Raw genomic sequence first — 18,580 nt, 5'->3', positions numbered from 1 at the left:
GACGTGTTTGAAATGTGAATGGAAATGGGCCTTCTCCTCCTCCACAGGGCCCGCAGGGCGAGAGGGGAGAGGACGGGAGGCCAGGGAACCCTGGGGAGAAAGGAGAGAGGGGGGAGATGGGGCTGTCTGGCCCGTCGGTGAGTCTGCTGATTATACACAATACATATACATTCATATGTGCATATATACATACATATATGCATACATGCTTACATACACAGAGCAACTGAAAAAGAGCAAAGTATGTTGCATACAAACTAAAACTATATGGAACATATGGAAGCAATGCAATAACCCACAAATGCACACAAATGTACCTGTCATATGTTTAGAGAGATTTTGTGTAAGGTGGCAGCATTTGAAACTGTGTGAGAGTGGGCCTGCCAGAGGACACATTGTGTTTCCTTAAAGGAGAATTCCGGCAATTTTTAAAATCATGCCCCCAAAGTGTAGCACTGTAGCTGCCTGCTCTAGCTGTTAGCTGCAGTATTTTTTTGTCATTTAGCCGACAGTACTCTGGGAAACAAAGATCTATGTGAAAAATTGCTAGAGTGTGAACCAACACAGCCTGTTTGGTCATTATAATTTGACCACCCATTTTGACCACCCATTTCATTTAAAAAAGATTTGACTTGCCATAGTATTGACATACTTGCATGACTTTGTCAGGGTATGGATGGCCAAAAAGGAGAGAAAGGAGACGCCTGGATTCAGGACAACCTGGTAAGAATAGCATGTCATCACCTGTACAGGGAAAACACACTGAATGGGAATGGTGCCATGGCTTGTTTACATACATGCTTGCCAAGCTTAAGAAGTTACATAACAATGGGAAATCAGACAGGTGTTATGGCCTTTTTAAATCTCTCTTTCTCTCTCTCTCTCTCTCTCTCTCTCTGCTATATTTAAGCAATATGGAACAAGTGAGAGTTGGGTTGGTAAAGGATATCCCCACAGCTGTGGTTTGGCAGCAGATAACCACAGCCGTAGGTGTGACCTTTACCAACACCATGACCATGAGTGTTATATTGCTTTTATATAATAGTTCCACTTGCAACTAGTGAACCGTAAAGACATCAAATTGTGTTTTTATCATTCATTTTGATTTTGGCTCGTTCCTCCTCTGCCTCTCAAAAATAGTTCTAATCAATAGTCTTGGCAGTTACTGTTGCCAAACAACGGAAACTCTGTACATATACTTTGTATACTCACTTGTCCTCACGTTACATGTTAATCTGAACACTCACCCTACTCCATTGACTCCGTCTTCTCACTCAGTAACAGTCAAATGTGACATTATGAAATCGATGCTCTCTCGTTCATGTCATACATGTCAGACGTCATTCATGTCAGACAGTTTAGTGCTAAATGTGGAGTGATTACGAGTGGGGATGTCCTAAGATATTGCCTATCATGGAAAGCCTCTCGTCCAAACAGACGCCAGTAATAAATGTAGCTTTGTTTAACTGAGGTGTACTGGTCCCCTTCTCGCTGCAGGCACAGATCATTTCACTGCCTGGACCTCCAGGGCCAGCTGGCCCCCCAGGGCCCCCGGGTCACCAGGTGAGTCTAACCAGATGCAGAGAACATCTGAACAACAAGGGTGAAGATCCTCCATTATGCCAATTTTGCGAAATGCCCCTGTCAGTGAGACATATTTTGACCTGTTGCCCTGCCTTGAAAACCAAAAAGCAACAATTTTATCACCAAAATTCTATAGCTGATTTTTTAAGTAAGGTCCCACCTTTGTTACTAGCATAGTTTTTTTAAAAACATATTTAAGCTTCTATAACACACAATGCTCTGGTCATTAAAAGCCTTAGTTGCTGAAATGGCCTTAAATTAAACCAACAAACAAACAATCTGAAGGACAAGCCATTGTAATAAAAATCTAATCTAAATGCATTTGCCTTTGAATAGTGTAGACTTTCATTTGAAGCGTGACCACTTTACAGGCACACTAACACAGGCATTGTTTTTCAGGGTCATGGAATACCTGGCCCCAAGGTAAGAATTCTTTTGACCATTACATAAGCTACTTTAGACGGGGAAAAACGTTGCCGTTAAACAACAATTTTGTGCTTTGAAAAAATATCTACATTTGTATGTATGTCAAAACACAATATAGTTTTACATGTAGCTTAATGTTCAACCCAGAGAGTATTCATAACATTCATTTTTGTGTGGAACTTTTTCATTGGATTCAAATAGTTAATCCATGCAAATTGTTTGTATGTAATAACTTCTGAATAGATCAAAACATGACTGAAAAGATTGTACCAGCTCAAAGCTCACTCCAATGTTGCTGACATAAAGGCACATAGAAAGAGAAAATCAAGCTCACCAAACCAGTACAGCACTGATACATTTCCTCAGGCCATTTTCAGAAAATCTTCATGAAACTATGCACCTAAGCTCAAATCAATTGTTCACTGACTTGTAAGCTTTCCTGAAAGAGCTTGTGTGGCTCTGAACGCTTTGTACCACATTGTACTACCCACTATTTTGTACTACCCAAAGTTGTCCATTATCCTTTACGCAGTTTTTACTTCACAAATAGATTTTAGCCACTAATATGTTCCCCCTAACCTGTCCTTAAAGTTGGAAAGCTTTACTTAAATCAACTCTGGTGGCGTAGAGCCAAAACATACAGTGTGTAACAGAGTGAGAAGTGTTGTACTACATCATGACTACAGTCCACAGTAACTCATGGCGGTAGCCTATACGAGTGTGCAGACTCGTGTGATAGTATGTGATAATGAAGTGATAATGTAGTCATGTTGTGTTAATGAGGATGTTTATTTGGTGTGATGTGTGAAGTTGGACTTTGTGCACTCAGGGGGAGCCGGGCGAGGCGGTGAGAGGAGAGAAGGGAGAGGTGGGAGAGCAGGGGGCCCCCGGCCCAAGAGTGAGTCCCCAACAGCACTGCACACGTCCATGCCTCACCAGCCACTAGACACAGATGGGCCTCAGCTCAGACAGAATCATGTATAGAATAGAATAGAATAGGATAAAATAGAATAGAATAGGATATGATAGAATAGAATAGAATAGAATAGAATAGAATAGGATAGAATAGAATAGAATATCTGAATTGTCATTACACAAGTACTGTAGCCTCTGTAAATAATGCCATGGAGGACAGTAAATAGATGTAAATAAAAATAAAGGAATATGATTAATAGCAATAAATTAACAAAAGGTGTAGCCCAAAACAGTCTCACTGGCAAAACACTGGTTGTGTCCATCCCCTATCCTGTGCTTCTTTTGAAGATTTGCCTTGTGATGATTTTGTTTTGAAATGACGTGTAACTCTCTCTCCCATGCCCAGGGCGCTCCTGGTTCACCAGGTGCTGATGGATTAGTCGGACTTCCAGGTTCCAAAGGAGAAAAAGTTAGTACCTTTTCCATCCATTTGTGTCTGTCTCTGTGGAAGTGTACACATCTTAATATGTGACCTTGAATGATTCTTGTCCTGGTAAGAATCAGCGACGTGACTTGAATATTTAATGCACTTTTATGTGAATGTAAAGCTATTAATAATCAGACTCTCATCTGGTCGGAAACATTGTTTCATTATTATTCTCTTCTTACATGTGTCTGGCCACAGGGCAAACAAGGCCTGCCTGGATTAGATGTGAGTATTGGATTCCATTTGTGGGGGAGTGGAGTCATGCTTAAGATTGGTTGCATTTAGTGTGATAAATGGATCTTTTCTGGGCTGTGATTGGTCCTGAGAGTGTGTTTGATGTGCAGGGTTTCCCAGGGCTCATGGGGGAGAAAGGGGACACGGGAGGCAGAGGAGAGAAGGTTGGTGCTGCACCTATTACACTCAGTAACCAGCCAGCCAGCTGGAGAAATGCGCCCAGTCATGTGCTCAAATCAAGGAGTCATGGGGTTATGGAGGTTATGATCAAATGTTCATCACTCTCTCTCTCTTTCTCTCTTTGTCTCTCTCTCTCTATGTCTTTCTTTCTCTTTCACTCTCTCTCTCTAGCTGCTTTCAGACATATCCTCTGCAGTATATGTGGAGCTTTGTCAAACGGAGGTCTGATAGATAAGATGCTAACATGATGACATTATGCGATCATATGTGTGAACAACACCTATGATCGCACATTAACAGAATCTCTGTGTGGTTCAACAGGTTGAACGTGGTTGAACATGCACATGAACAGAATCTCTGCATGTTCTTTGCTTCGTTCAGACACAAGCTCATTTACATAATGTCCGTCGTAAATACTAGGAGGGTTGTAGTGTAACAGTCGGCTAAGTTTAGAATTCCAAATGGCCAGTTATGTTGTTCAGATATACGGCTCAACCGCTCATCCACAGAACATGCAGACTTACACGTAGGTCTGACAACAGCTTATCTCTTTCATTCTCTTTCTCTCTCTCTCCCTTTCACTCTCTCTCTCTCTCTCTTTCTTTCCCTTTCACTCTATCTAGCCTCTCTCTCAAACATTTAACTAACATAACAACCAGTGACAACGTATTGAACAGCATTACTAAAGTGGTCATTTTGACCAAATTCCATACTAACAAACCAATTAAACTGCAAATAGTTTTTTGTCAACCTAGGGCACTCAAATTAGACACTGCTTATCGTACCAAGCGATCACACTAGACTAGCCAAACACACTGAACTTTTCCGATCAAAGGTTCTTGAGCATGGTACGGATTGTCTAGTGTGAGTACACCCTTGAAGAGGAAGAGGAAGAGGAAGAGGCGTGTCTCACCTCTCTTCTCCGTCCCACAGGGTGACCGTGGCCCAGGGGGGAAGAAGGGCCTGAAAGGTCAGAAAGGCGAGCAGGGTCCTCCTGGATTGGACCAGCCCTGCCCTGTGGTACGTCACCAACTCATCTCATATGTATAGAAAGTGGAACTCTAAAGTGGACTGCTTGTTTAATGCTGTAGACGCAGTAACATCCTACCTACTAGGGGCTCCATGTCTTTACTCTAAGCTGTGAAACATGAGGCTTCATGATAGATAATTTTTTTTACTCAACTTTAGAAGGATTACACTTTTACAGATTCTTTATACCCATGAAAGTTATATGAGTGTTCCGTGTATGGTAGTGTGGAGATGTGGTACGTGAGTGTGGAAAGATTCAGACAGACATGAACATAACAGAGAACTGAATGAATTTCAATGGCAGGCTGCCAGCGTGTTAAAAGGACATGGCGGGAAAGCAGGGCTGCTCCCTGACGCCCCCTGCCCCCTGGTACAGTATACTGTGTGTTCTGTGTCTATGTGTCTCCCACGACCCCCTCATCATCATTCAGCTAACCCGCAGGCAGTGGTTACTGTACTAGGTGGAAATTTAAAATAAATACCTCACCAGTCTCAACATACTGGGACCAGGAAAGGAGTTTGACTTGTGTGTTTGTTTAGGTGGATGACGTCAATAAATAATCAATGATGCAACTCGATCAGGGATTCTGAACATTCGTATGATTGCCACTTAGTCAGTACATGCATGATGGCCTAAAACTGAAAGCGGGATAACAGGAAGCAGGAAACCCCCTATTACTACCTCCCTTCTCAGCTCACTGCCTTTAAAGGCGTTTTCGAAGAGTAGAATTATGCATTTCCTGATTACCACAATGACCACTGCCGGTGGGGCCTGTGAGTATGGCTTGTGTTGTGATGTCTCTTATTGTGGCTCAGGGTAACCAGGCTCTCTTTTGTAGCATTTCAGTCAAGTAGCCTTGACTGTCAGTGCATGGTACCAGTACTTAACCTGCATATGTTGTTTAACCCAGCCTGGTTACTCTCTGTGATTTCTTTCATTCATGACAGATGATCACACCTTATGATATTGCACTCCATCTAGAACCATTGCCCCTAAACACACTCAAATCAGAGTTGGACACATTCTAAATATGTGTGGAGATGTATTGCCTGTGTGCGCATGGTGATCAATTTGTTTGAGTTTTTTTTTTTTGGTCTGTGTTTTTTTTTACCCTGTGTTTTTGTGTGTATGAAAAATGACTCCTTGTGTGGTTGTGATTGTGATGGAATGACCTCATAATGTTTGTGTTCAGTGCCCCCCCTTCTCATTAAGGGTGCAGATTGCAGATTGCAAATCAGTGCAGTGATTGCCTGCCTCTTTGCGTTTGCCTGCGGTGGTCCTCTCCTGTCCCTCAGTATGGTCAGAGCTTTGGATGGCATGCAATAACTACACCTATTCTATTTCTGCCAACAGGGTCGAGATGGGCTGCCCATACCAGGATGTTGGAACAAGGTCTGTATTCTCTGTCCTTCTGTCTCAGCATTCTTAGACTCAAATTTCTACACGGTTCATAAATACTGTTATTATGTGATATTGACGTTTCTCTCTTTTTTACTCTCTTGCAGTGATCGTTGACTTGGAAGCATGGGATTTGTACATATCGATATATATTTTGCAGCTAACACACTTTTTGCCCTTTTTAACATTTTCTATTTAATATATGGAGGATTTATATAGGATCTGTCTATTTTTTTTTGGTGTTTTGTTTTTATATAAACTATGGCACTATGGTTTGAATATTTGAATGAAGGATGATTCTATGGCATTATAGCATGATGCTTTGTAACAGACACCTGAATGGAAACGTATGGGAGACTAGTAAATGACAGCGCTCATAGGATGGACAGAGAATGCTGCTACACCTCTTGAGGGAAGGATATGAGGTCAAAAAATAACAAACACGACGTCATATGATTATTGGAATAGGATGTACATTCTGTTACTTACCATATGCAACATACACACCAATAGCATGACCCTCTTTATCAGCAGAATATATGATGTTCTGGATCCAAGACAGCCACGGCCTACATTTTGTCTACCAGGCTTTCTGCAAATGGTTTGAATTCACGTTAAAGTGACCTCAACTCTCAGGAATTCTATCTTTTCACATTAATCATATCAACAAAAAACTCTGCAAAGCAATATAATTAGAACAGAAAACACCAAACAGGTAAACTAAGATAATGCAGTGGTGAGGTATGAAGTTGTATTTTTGTTTGTTTTGTACTTTTTAAATAATGTGTGTTCTGAAAACTGCTTAGCTATGGAATCTTAACGAAAGCCAGTTTGAATATTAAGATACTTTGTTATTACCTGATCAGTTTAAGATCTTAATGGTTGTTGATGTAATGTGCACATAGCTGGTTGTAAATAACATGTCTATAGTTAGAATTATTGAGGACATTTCAGTGTCTTAAGTATGTGTGTCTTTTCAGTATCATTTGTGTATATTTCTTTAAAATACCCGTTGTATTAAACAAACATTTTGTTAATTATATCTGTTACAAGTTCTGTGCATCAAATGGACATGATCGTTCAATCCACACACATCATATTTTATGGACACTGTGTAATATTTACTACACTTTTGATGCAGTACTGCACCTGTGCCTGCCATGTTGTAGAATACACCCATCTTTCCTGGGAGATACATAGTTTTTTTTATCTTTTCCAGTTGCTGTTGACGATACTGTAAAGGGATTTTCATGGAGTAAATCTAAAATACCAAATTTTTCAGGAAACCGAGATAATAAAAAAGTTCAGATAAACATTGTTTGTTAAGTGAATTATGTACATGTTATCTGTTTGCAAAAGAAATAACTAGATTTGTGTCAGAACCCCAAACTCAGGAGTGAATTGCCAATGGAGGTTAGCCGTTATGACTATCTGTGGCTCTGTTTGTCAGACAGGCTGCATGCAGGATGTTGCACATCTGTGTAACCTGACCCTACTCAAGTCTGGTCTGATTGTGATGTGGTAGTCAGGGGTGCTGTTAGAAATGGTGGGCCCTATGACAGAATGTAACAAAGGACCTTCCCAATAATGGCAACTTTGGTCATGAGGGCAATATTGGTCAAGTTCTATGTGGGGAAAGCAATGTGCATTCTATTGGGAGAATTCAGACTGTGTCCACCGGGTAGAGCATTGGCCACTGCAGGCCACCAACCTATAAAGAAAGCAGATAAGGTCGTAAGCCAGAGACAGGATGTTTGAGATACAATATACTGGAGAGGTATCAGAGAGCTTTGAAAGTGGATAATAATTCCTTTGAGGCTGATCTTGTCACAGTAACATGTTGTTTTGGCAACTGTTCTGCTAGAATCTAAAGATAGGGGATATTGATATACCCATAGGTGGGCTGGGTTTTTGGAGTTTTGCCATTGCCTTTCCACTGCCCTAAGTTTAGCCCATTCTCGGATAACATCAGAAAGATACAGGTTTGTGCCGAATCAGATGGTGTACGTGGTTCTGGTTGTTGGGAAACGGAGACGGTACAGGCAAGAGGTGAGAGTTGTGTTAAGCCTCTCTTGCATCATTAAGACTAGCATCATTAGCAAGCAAGGATCATTCTACTGGTATTAGTACAACAGTGGACGCTGAGGAAGAGAAACAAGTTCACATTAGAGACCCCGAGGTGAAGGAATAACCATAGTGGCCGGGAGGAAATCTGGTAAGTGCAAAGTGGTGTGGGCAGTGGTAACCTTTTGATTGGATACAACTCATGACCACTATTGTAATCAATTGAATAACTTAACCACAGACAAATCATTGTACATTTTCTGCAATGTGATGTAGGAGCTCATTGCTTATGCATGTACAATTCAGACAGAATTATAGCCTATACCTTGTAAACGCTCTGACAGCGGAGAAGCTGACCTGGATATGTTTAGCTGTGGCCAACATACATTTGTGGTTCAACAACCTGATGTAAATGCAATAGAGCAGATATAAATAGCTTGGTGGAGCTCCACTCCAGCAGGAACACCTCTGGCGTGTGTGTGTGTGTGCGTGTTTGTATATATGTGACCAGAGACATTCCCCCTCAACAACACTTGAAAGGCACTTCTTGCTGCCTATAAAGTCCTATGTCCACAGTATAGGCCTAACTGCATTGGCTATTGGCATTATGGTACAGCCATGAATGTCCCTGAAATGTCCATAACAGACCAAAATGAATAGATCACATTTTTTTTTAGTTTTGTATTTAGTCTGAACCACTAACATAAGTGTCAGTAGATTGTCATAAATTACAGAAAATTAGTTTCTGAGTGCTACTTATAATCTAATAAGACTCTGCATTACCCAGATGGCCCACTTATCATAAAAACAAAGGCCAACACCTTTCAGTGTCACACCTACACTTGGATCAGGCAGTTAATCTAAATAACAGACACATGGGTGGGAACAGGGGGAAAGCCATCAAGCCCTGTTCAGAGAAAGGAACACAAAAACTTCATTATCATAGAGACAGTATTCATTTGCATCAGTTCATTTATAATGTGGGCAGCAAACTGTTGTCTTGGTGCTGCCCTACCTAACTGTGCACACGGTCTGTAGTTGTTCATTATAAGTGATGCAAATGTATATGCAATCTGATTACTTTCCCATGAGAGAAGAAGTTTGAACAATGAGGACATTTGAAGATCTTTTAAAAATGTGCTTCCAATCAACTTCACTGCTGTTGTAAAAGCACATTCACTTACCACCTAAACCCTTGCTCTCAGGGTGAGAATGTGGACAGCAGTCTGACAAACCCTTCTCAGCTGTGCATTTTCAGACTGCAATCATAATCATAACCAGATTATCAATCCATATAAGAGGCTATTTATCAGAGGTTTTAGACTTCTGCTATTCATGGTCCAAGTATCCCATGCAATACCTTCTAATCAAATGTTTTGTTAAGGTAAGTTGTGCGATGGCCTGTGTGAAAGTCTTTTCATTTCAGCAAGCTATAAGTTAGATTTGGTATAGTCTTCCTCAATTATTCATTTGCAGTTTGTTTGTCATATAGCAGCCTATGAGCAGGCTTACTGCTAATGCATCTACAAATAAAGGCATATGGACATTTGGTAGATGATCTTTGGAGCAAGCCACAGCCTGCCTTAGCATCAACACAGGCTGCATGTGAGAAGCCCTGGAGGTCCTGTGTTTATATGTCTGTTTGGTTAGCTAGTAGCCTCAGCTATTTAATAGATTGTCATACTGAATTAAAATACATTTTGAGGAGAATTCTGGCATACATGACAAATGACTGCTTACTTCCTATCCTTACTTACCCAGGACTATGAGAAGACCACCTCCTACACCCCTATTCAGTGTAAAGGCACAACACATTTAAATGACTACATCTCTGAATGGGCTACTTAGGAAATAGCAAGATAGTGGACTTTTGACAAATGGCATCAGCAAATGTATGAGCAGAGATGTAAAGTAACTAAGTATACATACGTACTATGAACGGGGAGTATCTGCATTTTACTTGAGTTTTTATTTTTCTTCCTACTTTTACTTTTACTTCACTACATTTCGTAAATTAAATGTATACTTTTACTCTACTACATTAGCAGCATAAAGTAGAAAGTAGGCTAAAATAATGTGCAAATGAAAATAAAAGCCACAGCTTCCATTCAGAATGTTAGATATTTGCAACAAAGATATTCTGACCTGATGTCATCACAGGACACAGCAATGAATGGAGACATAGTGACAGAGTTAAGGCCTAGCAAATATAGCATATAGATATAGCACACAAAGGCCTAGATCATGCTGTTGTAAGGAGCTGAATTAAATTAAAATTCTAACTGCTTGCTTTTCATTAATAGCACTTTTTTTTAGGCTTTCAAAGTGTGAACTGTGGTGTAGCTGCCTTTCTAAACATGTTGAATAAATTTCATTATAGGCTTATAAAAGGAAGCAGCAGTGAAAAATTAATGGCAGCCATACCTTTTGTTCAGGCTCTGAAGTAATTGTGTATGAAGTGTAAGCACCAAGTTTTAAGGTGAACCTAATAGCCTATCTAAAGTTCTGACTGCTTTCTTTTTCATTAAAAGCATAGCTATGGGAGGGCTTTGTCACCCCACCTGGCCTCGAAAGCTTTTACAACTACTTTGTACTTTTACTTTCAGTTTAAGTTTGTTGAGCTTATGTCACTGAAAGTTGACAAGTTGTGTTGCCCCACTTATGGATCAGGCTTCAAGCATGCAACAAAAGGCCTATTTTATCTGTTTCCCAAATTTGTATCAGTGCAAGAAAGAGATTGAATGTGTACATTTCTAGTAGCCATGCGCTATAGGCTAACCAACAAACATGGAGACGAGTTAAGATGCTGAATGATCTCTCTATCCCTTACTACTATTCCCATGTGTTTGGAACTTTAGTTTCTTTCAGTTGCACAAAAAGGATTTTCATCACACACTGCTGCTTTAACTTTCTCAAGCCTAAAGCCAAAACTATTGAGGCCATATTGTTTATTTCCAATTCGGTTCTGATGAATGGACCAACTTCCAAAAATAAAAGGTAAAAAACATACTGTTTGCATTACAAATGTTTCCAATACATATTTGTATCCTGGTAGGCTAAGCTATATTAACAGATCTCACAATTAGGTGGGCTATTCGGCAGTAGGCCTACTATAAATTGAATAGCAATAACATGGGAGGTTATGCCCTGTTAACAGTGTGAAGAAACAGCCGGTACAGACTGTTTACTGGGTAGCCTACAATAGGCTATTTTAGGTAATGTTATGTGTTTGCAAAGAAGAAGAAAACAGATTGATTGAAAAAGACTTCAGAATTTCAAACCAATAATTTCATTATCACATCATGTTTAAAAAATGTTACTATTATATGCTGAGTTGCATACATTGTGAAGGTGGAGTGAAAAGTTATGGTCGTATGTAGGCTTACTTAGACAGGGGCACTTATTCCTCTGGAACATTTCGTTCCAGACCAGTATGAGAATACGTCAGAGGGGCGGGAACCTTTTGTATGACCGACCAATTGAAAAGCACTATTATCACCACGGCCGCTCAGATACCAAATCAAGTTTTGTGTTATTGAGGGGGCACTTTATTCCGGTTAGATATCCATGCTGCCACGAGTTGGCGGTGCAGGGGAGAGTCCATTTTAACGAGATTGCTCCGGCTGAATTAGTCCACAGAGTAAGCCATTATTTAGTTATTTGTTTGTTTATGTGCATTATATGTTACTGTCGATGATCGGTGTGATCGGTTCTGTTTATCCAGCAGAATTCTGTTGTGTGCATGGAAAAATAGTCAAGGAGTTAGGTAGCTAATGTTATGTTTTATTCGGGGATTTGCTGCCTAGCAAGCTAACGTTAGCCGACATGCTAGTACATTTGTGAAACGATGGTAATATTGTGTTTGTTTAGAATGTATTAGCTCGTGTAACCCCGCAATATCAAGTAATTTGTTAATTGCTTTATATTTTTATTGGTAGTACGGTTTGCAGAAAACGCAATGCAGCGAACCTGGGCGATTCCGTTTTTGGTAGCGCTATGAAGGCTAGGTTGTAACAATGCCGCGTTAGCTACGCTAACTAGCTAGTTTGGTCATTTACGTTTTTCATCAGTTGTAATCCTCACTAGAGTTAACTTGTTAACTTTCGGAAGTGCTACAATGTAGTTTCACTTTGCAATAGTTACTATTTAAGCCTGGCGGATGGGTAGTTACATTTATGGGCTTGCTTTAATGAATGGACTTTGAGCAATCTTCAACATTAAGCATCCGTCTGGAGATCCACCCATCTTCTTTTTGCTTTGGCGGCCGGCTAGCTAACGCGGAGCATTAGCCTACGTAGCTAACTTAGCATGTATCTACTTAGCCAACATTAGCCGATACTTATTGTGTTTTACATTTCAGACGATCGCACAAGATCATGATGTCAGAAACCGAACAGCAATTTATGGAGACATCCGAAAATGGCAACGAAGTGGAAGAACATTTCAATAGCGAAGAACCCGTGGAACAGCTAGAGGAGGAAGAAGAAACGGCTATCGAAAAGGTAGAAGACGCAGCAGAAGACGCCGCAGAAGAGGCAGAGGTAGCGTTAGAAGCAGAGCCCGAGGGAGACGCAGAAGGAGACGCAGACGCAGAAGATTCTCAGAATGGAACATCAGAAGGCGGGCAGATTGACGCTAGCAAAGGCGAAGAAGACGCGGGGTGAGTATAAACAAAAAAAAAAAGAGTGCAATTAATTTATTTGGTGTTTAATGCGTTTGGGCATTGCTGAAAGGGCGCTTTTGTTCATTCGGCTTTTGTTGGCGCCATGTGTCCTCGTATGGGGGATGGGCACGGGCTAGCTGGCAGGCGGCGACATTAGCACATAGTGTAACAAGCTGCAGAGGCTTGTACACTAAGGTTGTACAGGCTGCATTAAATTATATTTGTATGTGTAACAAGTGTAAGTCTGTTGGCCACATGTCCTTGTTGACATTTGCAAAAACAATAATGTATCTTTTGTGAATAACATACATCTGTACATATAACAAAGGTCACTTACTTGCATGGGTTATAAGCATGTAGTAATGTGCTTTGCCAGTAGGTTATTTGGTCATTGATTTTCTTTATATTTTATGACTCACTCCTACAGTAAAATGTTTGTTGGAGGACTCAGTTGGGACACCAGCAAGAAAGATCTGAAAGATTACTTCTCAAAATTTGGAGAGGTCACTGATTGTACGATCAAAATGGACTCAAATACAGGGCGTTCAAGAGGATTTGGTTTTGTTCTCTTCAAAGAAGCAGCCAGTGTTGAAAAGGTAATGGCATCAACTGGATTTTGGTGGTATTACATTGTATTCCTTAAAAGTTGGGTGTATTTCTAACAATACATATGGTTTCCATTGTAGGTGTTGCAACAAAAGGAGCATAGGTTAGATGGACGACAGATTGACCCCAAGAAAGCCATGGCGATGAAGAAGGAGCCGGTAAAGAAGATATTTGTTGGTGGCCTTAACCCTGAGACAGAAGAGGAAAAGATTAAAGAGTATTTTGGGACCTTTGGAGAGGTTTGTTTTCCATCCTTGCTGTGCTGTCTGTTTTGTAAGTGTCGGTCCAGCAAGAACTCTGTCAAACCGTTCTTCTTCCCCTATTTGATGTCCTCAGATTGAAACCGTTGAATTGCCACTGGATCCCAAGTCGGAGAAAAGGAGGGGGTTTGTCTTTATCACATACAAAGATGAGTCTCCTGTCAAAAAGGTCCTGGAAAAGAAGTTTCATCATGTTAATGGAAGCAAGGTAAGGAAAAAAAACGTACTTCTGTTTACAACTGTTTCTGTTTAAATACTATCTTAATGGTTATTTCCTGTAGGGAAATTGAAAAATGGCAAAGGCCCCATGTCTGTGTGACCCAGGATCTGTGCGACCCATGATCTTTTCAGTCTCTTAATTTTCTGTGTGATTATGGCTGGTTGAGCAATATCAGTACCATCAGGGCGGTCCCTGTGTTGGTCAACAAATTACAAAACCCTGATGGAATGAATGGACGACACTGTATGGCAAGGCTGATTTCATTGCTTGCCGCTGCAATCTTTTGTACCCTTTTATACATTGTGAGTCATTATGACCAAATTAGCCAGTGCAAACTTGATTTAGCAACAAAGATGTGTACAACTAGGGAGGTGACTTAACAAGATTTCCTCAATATGTAATTGTCCATGTCTGACTTGTTAAACATGTGTTAAAAAGTGGGTGAGGAAAGTTTGACTAGAACTAGCTTAACTGTTACAGAAAGTGGTATTTAAAGATGCCCAAAAGAATCCGTGCAAGTAATTATGTCACTGTGAGATGAGGTGTCATTTGATAGATTTTTTTTTTCCACCTTGTAAAGTATGACTTACAGAACTCATGTTTTACTATGAGTAAAATGAGCTCTCTGAATTGTGCCTAATAATATGAAGAGATGGTATAACCCGTTGACTTGCAAACAGTGAACATTTATTGTAAATGCAGCCTTTGGTAACTTTTTGCATTAAGACTATTTATCCATTTTATTATTACTTTGTATGAACTGTATCACTATGCAGACATTGAGCACACAGACTTGGCAAAGCTGTGAACATAGTGGATGAGGTTTCCCGATTCTGTTTCAGTGTGAAGTAAAAGTGGCCCAGCCTAAAGAGGTCTATCAGCAGCAGCAGTTCGGTAGCCGTGGGGGTGGCTATGGAGGAGGAAGAGGAGGAAGGGGGCGTGGTGGTGAGTGAAGTCACTTCATATTGTTAACATCTACCAAAGCCTCCACAAAGGCTCTTAAAACTCTCAGAAGGTTTAGATCAAAAGTGTTGACTATTTTGAATGTTTTATATTGTGGTCCAGCATCAAATTTTATCTGAGGAGTGTCGGAGGAGCTTTTCTCATTATAACACTTTACAATTTGGATGTGGAGGCAACAAGCTCTCTCATAGTAACACTCCAGAGTATTCAGAAAATAGCAACTAGTGTAGTTTCTTTTCAGTCATTCTCTAAAAGAAGTATTTTGACATGGTTGTGCAAAGTCAGTGCTTGCAGCAGTATGTGTAGTACCCGTGTTTGTGCTGAGATAAAAAGCAAAACATTCCTAAGTATCTAATGTTTACACAGCACTTGTATACTTGACATTTTGCTGTTAAAAGGAGAGGGGCTTTGGCCTGCTAGTTAATGTTGAGTCTGCTTGTGTTTTGACACATTTTTAGGACAAAACCAGAACTGGAACCAGGGCTACAATAACTACTGGAACCCTAGTGGTTATGGCAACCAGGGCTACGGTTACGGCAGTCAACAGGGCTACGGCGGCTATGGACCTTATGGCCAGTATGACTATTCATCTGGTTACTATGGCTACGGAGGCTATGGCTACAGTAAGTGGATGGGCCCCTCCCCCCTTCATGTGCTTACCTGATCACGATGTTTAACTTGTCTCTGCACAGAGAGCACTCAGTCCTCTTTCTCTCATCCTCCAGACCAGGGCAATACAAACTATGGGAAAAGTCCAAGACGTGGAGGCCACCAGAGTAGCTACAAGCCATACTGATCACATGTAGTGCAGGTATGCATTTTTTTAGATTTTAGATCATCTCCTCATACATCCTAGCTGTTTCGTTCCTTTTTTTGTGGTAGACACTCTCGTTGCCGTGGTTTCCCCACGGCATCAGTCTCCCATTTGAATTTGGATGCAAGAACTGTGGTGTTAACTGTCATCAGTTTATTTCCATAAGAGGAGGGCTGGGTTAACTACTGCAAGAACCAATTTTGACGAAACCAATCCAGTTTTGTGCAATTTTGCATCAGTTTCATGTTGCCTAATAAAGGTCAACACGATATATAACTACACTACTTGGTCAATAAGGGTTGAGGTTGTGGTGGACCCTGCACAAATGGGTTTTTCTTACGTGGGAGAAGGGACCTGCTTGCTGTTTTCATGCTTTGAGCCTTGTTCTTCTTGCCTTCTTTTGCTTAGTTCAATCTAACAAGCCTCATTGGTATCTTTAATGCTTTTGTGGTTCTTTTCACGCATGCTCCTTACACCTCCTCCGTTTCCTAGTAAATGTGATTTTTCTGTCCATGTTGGGATGTGTTTTTTTTGTACCTGCTTAAGGACCACAGTGGCACCTCCTCTCCTCTCTTTTCTCTCCCCAGGACCTAAATGATCATGTGACGGCAGGAGGCCTGCAGTGCAAGCAGCATGGATGGAGTGGAGGGGTGACGGGGACCTGACTTTTACCTTACAGATGAACAGACTCACACCTCATTTGTACAGACAGACAGACAATTGGGGAAGCAAATGTCACTTCTCCTCTTTTTTTTTGTTCACATTTCCAATGATGGAAGTGTTATTTTTACTGTACTTTTTGGTACCTCTATGAATTTAATGTATGTTTTTTTTTTTTCCTTTTTTTTTCGTTTGTATTTTTCATGTCCTGGATTTACAGTCGAGATTGAGATCCGTCAACGTTTTTAGAAAAAAAAAAAAAAAAATAAAACTTTTGACATTTATCTAGGTTTCCTTTTTCCCTGGTGCTGTGAGGTGCATGGCTGAGTGCTTTAGCGAAGAAACTGTTGAGTTTTTGTCATGGAAAAGGGATTTTGAGTTAACATTAATATAAGTAATATGTGAACGGGGGGGCATCCTAAGTGGAAAACAAAGAGTAATTGGATTGCAGTACTATATTTGACATAAGTTGACTTAAGTTTCTAATTGTTTTTGATCCTGCTTTATGTGGCTTTGATAAATAGTGCAATTGAAGTTTCTTCTCTGCTCTAAAGAGTGGGCTGCTGCCCAACTGGAATTTTCTTTTAGTGTCAAGTTAGAAATAAACATTTGATTATAATACGTTTTGAATCTTTGTAGTCTTTTTCTGGCTAATATTAATGGCATAAGTGACTTGCCCACAGTTACAGCGCTGGTTATGTACTGTTGTGGTCTGGTTTGATGTTTGTTCTTGCACATTTGTTTTTGTAATGTGGTAAATGTTACTGGTACATGTTAACTGTCTGGTAAATGTTAGTTTGTGTTAACGGTATGTGTTGAGTTACAACCTTGCGAGTAATCCCAAGAAGCATTATAGAAAGGTCTTGTGCGCGTTTCAGGAAATGACCATACACCTCCAGATTCACCTTAGTATTGACCCCCCTTATGTCCTTATTTCAGTGCATGTTTTTACTGACCTCTTTAGGCATCATTGACCAATGTTTTTTTTTTTTCTGTTTCACCAGGGACAAAAATGTCATTGTTTTAAAAAATGCACTTACTGACTTAAACACACAAATAGATGTATTGCAAAATGTCAACATATCAAGAATGTTTTTAGTATTCCACAATCTTGTATAGTACGCAGGTGTTACCAACACATTTTTAAGAACACACACAATGTGATTGCATACATGTAGCTGGCAGTCATTTTGGTGTTTCACATTGACTGTCTTTGAAGTGAAAACTGTGGTTCATTACTTTTGGCCTTTAATGTATGTGGTGTGTTGCGAGACAAAGACTAAGTTGGCTGGGTCACTTTTAAAATGACTTGCACTCCTGTGTTGTGACAGAGAAGGGCTTAAATGACTTGATAAACTCAGTTTGAGGGCAGTGTATTGGTCATGGCTGTCCAGGCCTAGTTGAGCTGCAGAATGGAGTATGAATGAACACTGACTGGTGGCTCTTTGCCAAGTAATGATAAGACCACTGTTATAGGGGCCAGCCAACTGTGAAATTCCCTGAATAGAAATCATCACTTTATGAGGAGGTACTAGCGGGTATGCCCTTAACAATTATGCTACTTAAAAAGGAGGGCATTTCATTAAAAAAAAAAAAAGACTGTCTTCAAGTAATCGCTGTGCTCCATTTGTGGCCTGACACTCCACTTAGCCGCTGCCTTGTCTTGTTAATCAGTAAGGAGGGCTCCTCAGGAGTGCCATGAGTCAACGCAGAGTGTGACGGGTGTGTCTGTGTGGGGGAGGAGGAGAGGTCAGTGCATGTTCACACACATAAAATAATGGTGGTTACCAGGTCAGTCAAAAATAGTTTTGTGGAATCTATTTGAGAATGCTATACCGCTTAGATGAGCAGGAATATCTGATTGCAGAAACAAGGGAGATGAATTTTGTTTGGTTTTCTCCAGATGCCTAGCTCACTGATAAAAGCTGCTTTTGAAATGTTGATTCATCATCTCCTGCATGTTGTTCACATCAACCATGTATGGTGCATCAAATTCATATGGTTAAGATGTGCTGGAGGATGTGCACTTTGTTGACTTTTAGGTTCTTGTCTTTTTTCCAAACAGAACCCCAAAGT

General features: G+C 40.4%; 2 protein-coding genes across 10 annotated transcripts in view; both read left to right on the top strand.

Annotated features, from left to right (window-relative positions):
- Window positions 1-7,567, top strand: part of LOC125312294 (collagen alpha-1(XXIII) chain) — a 77,493-nt gene extending 69,926 nt beyond the window's left edge. For 6 of the 7 annotated variants that reach the window (XM_048270790.1, XM_048270798.1, XM_048270775.1 and 3 more), the window contains 12 exons: window positions 48-137; window positions 670-723; window positions 1,498-1,563; window positions 1,984-2,007; window positions 2,840-2,908; window positions 3,332-3,394; window positions 3,611-3,637; window positions 3,757-3,810; window positions 4,760-4,846; window positions 5,160-5,225; window positions 6,210-6,248; window positions 6,362-7,567. In XM_048270790.1, coding sequence (XP_048126747.1) covers window positions 48-137; window positions 670-723; window positions 1,498-1,563; window positions 1,984-2,007; window positions 2,840-2,908; window positions 3,332-3,394; window positions 3,611-3,637; window positions 3,757-3,810; window positions 4,760-4,846; window positions 5,160-5,225; window positions 6,210-6,248; window positions 6,362-6,364 — 642 coding nt within the window. In that variant the 3' untranslated portion in view covers window positions 6,365-7,567. The remainder of the gene's footprint in view (window positions 1-47; window positions 138-669; window positions 724-1,497; window positions 1,564-1,983; window positions 2,008-2,839; window positions 2,909-3,331; window positions 3,395-3,610; window positions 3,638-3,756; window positions 3,811-4,759; window positions 4,847-5,159; window positions 5,226-6,209; window positions 6,249-6,361) is intronic. The other variant, XM_048270766.1, reaches the window with a different exon arrangement.
- Window positions 7,568-8,333: 766 nt separating this feature from the next.
- LOC125312274 (heterogeneous nuclear ribonucleoprotein A/B-like) lies at window positions 8,334-17,125 on the top strand. Of its 3 annotated transcripts, none has more exons than XM_048270735.1 (9): window positions 8,334-8,469; window positions 12,679-12,978; window positions 13,409-13,577; window positions 13,668-13,826; window positions 13,924-14,055; window positions 14,910-15,012; window positions 15,489-15,653; window positions 15,756-15,841; window positions 16,432-17,125. In XM_048270735.1, exons 2-8 carry the CDS (start codon window positions 12,695-12,697, stop codon window positions 15,824-15,826), a joined length of 1,083 nt encoding a protein of 360 aa, XP_048126692.1. In that variant the 5' UTR covers window positions 8,334-8,469; window positions 12,679-12,694; the 3' UTR covers window positions 15,827-15,841; window positions 16,432-17,125. The 3 variants fall into 3 exon arrangements, with proteins under 3 accessions (XP_048126692.1, XP_048126685.1, XP_048126698.1); XM_048270728.1 differs by lacking the exon at window positions 8,334-8,469 and adding an exon at window positions 11,835-11,958; XM_048270741.1 differs by lacking the exons at window positions 8,334-8,469; window positions 15,756-15,841 and adding an exon at window positions 11,835-11,958.
- The last annotated feature ends 1,455 nt before the right edge of the window (window positions 17,126-18,580 follow it).

This window comes from Alosa alosa, chromosome 2 (assembly GCF_017589495.1).
Source record: "Alosa alosa isolate M-15738 ecotype Scorff River chromosome 2, AALO_Geno_1.1, whole genome shotgun sequence".
NCBI lineage: Eukaryota > Metazoa > Chordata > Actinopteri > Clupeiformes > Clupeidae > Alosa > Alosa alosa.
This window is presented reverse-complemented; position numbering and strand designations above follow the sequence as displayed.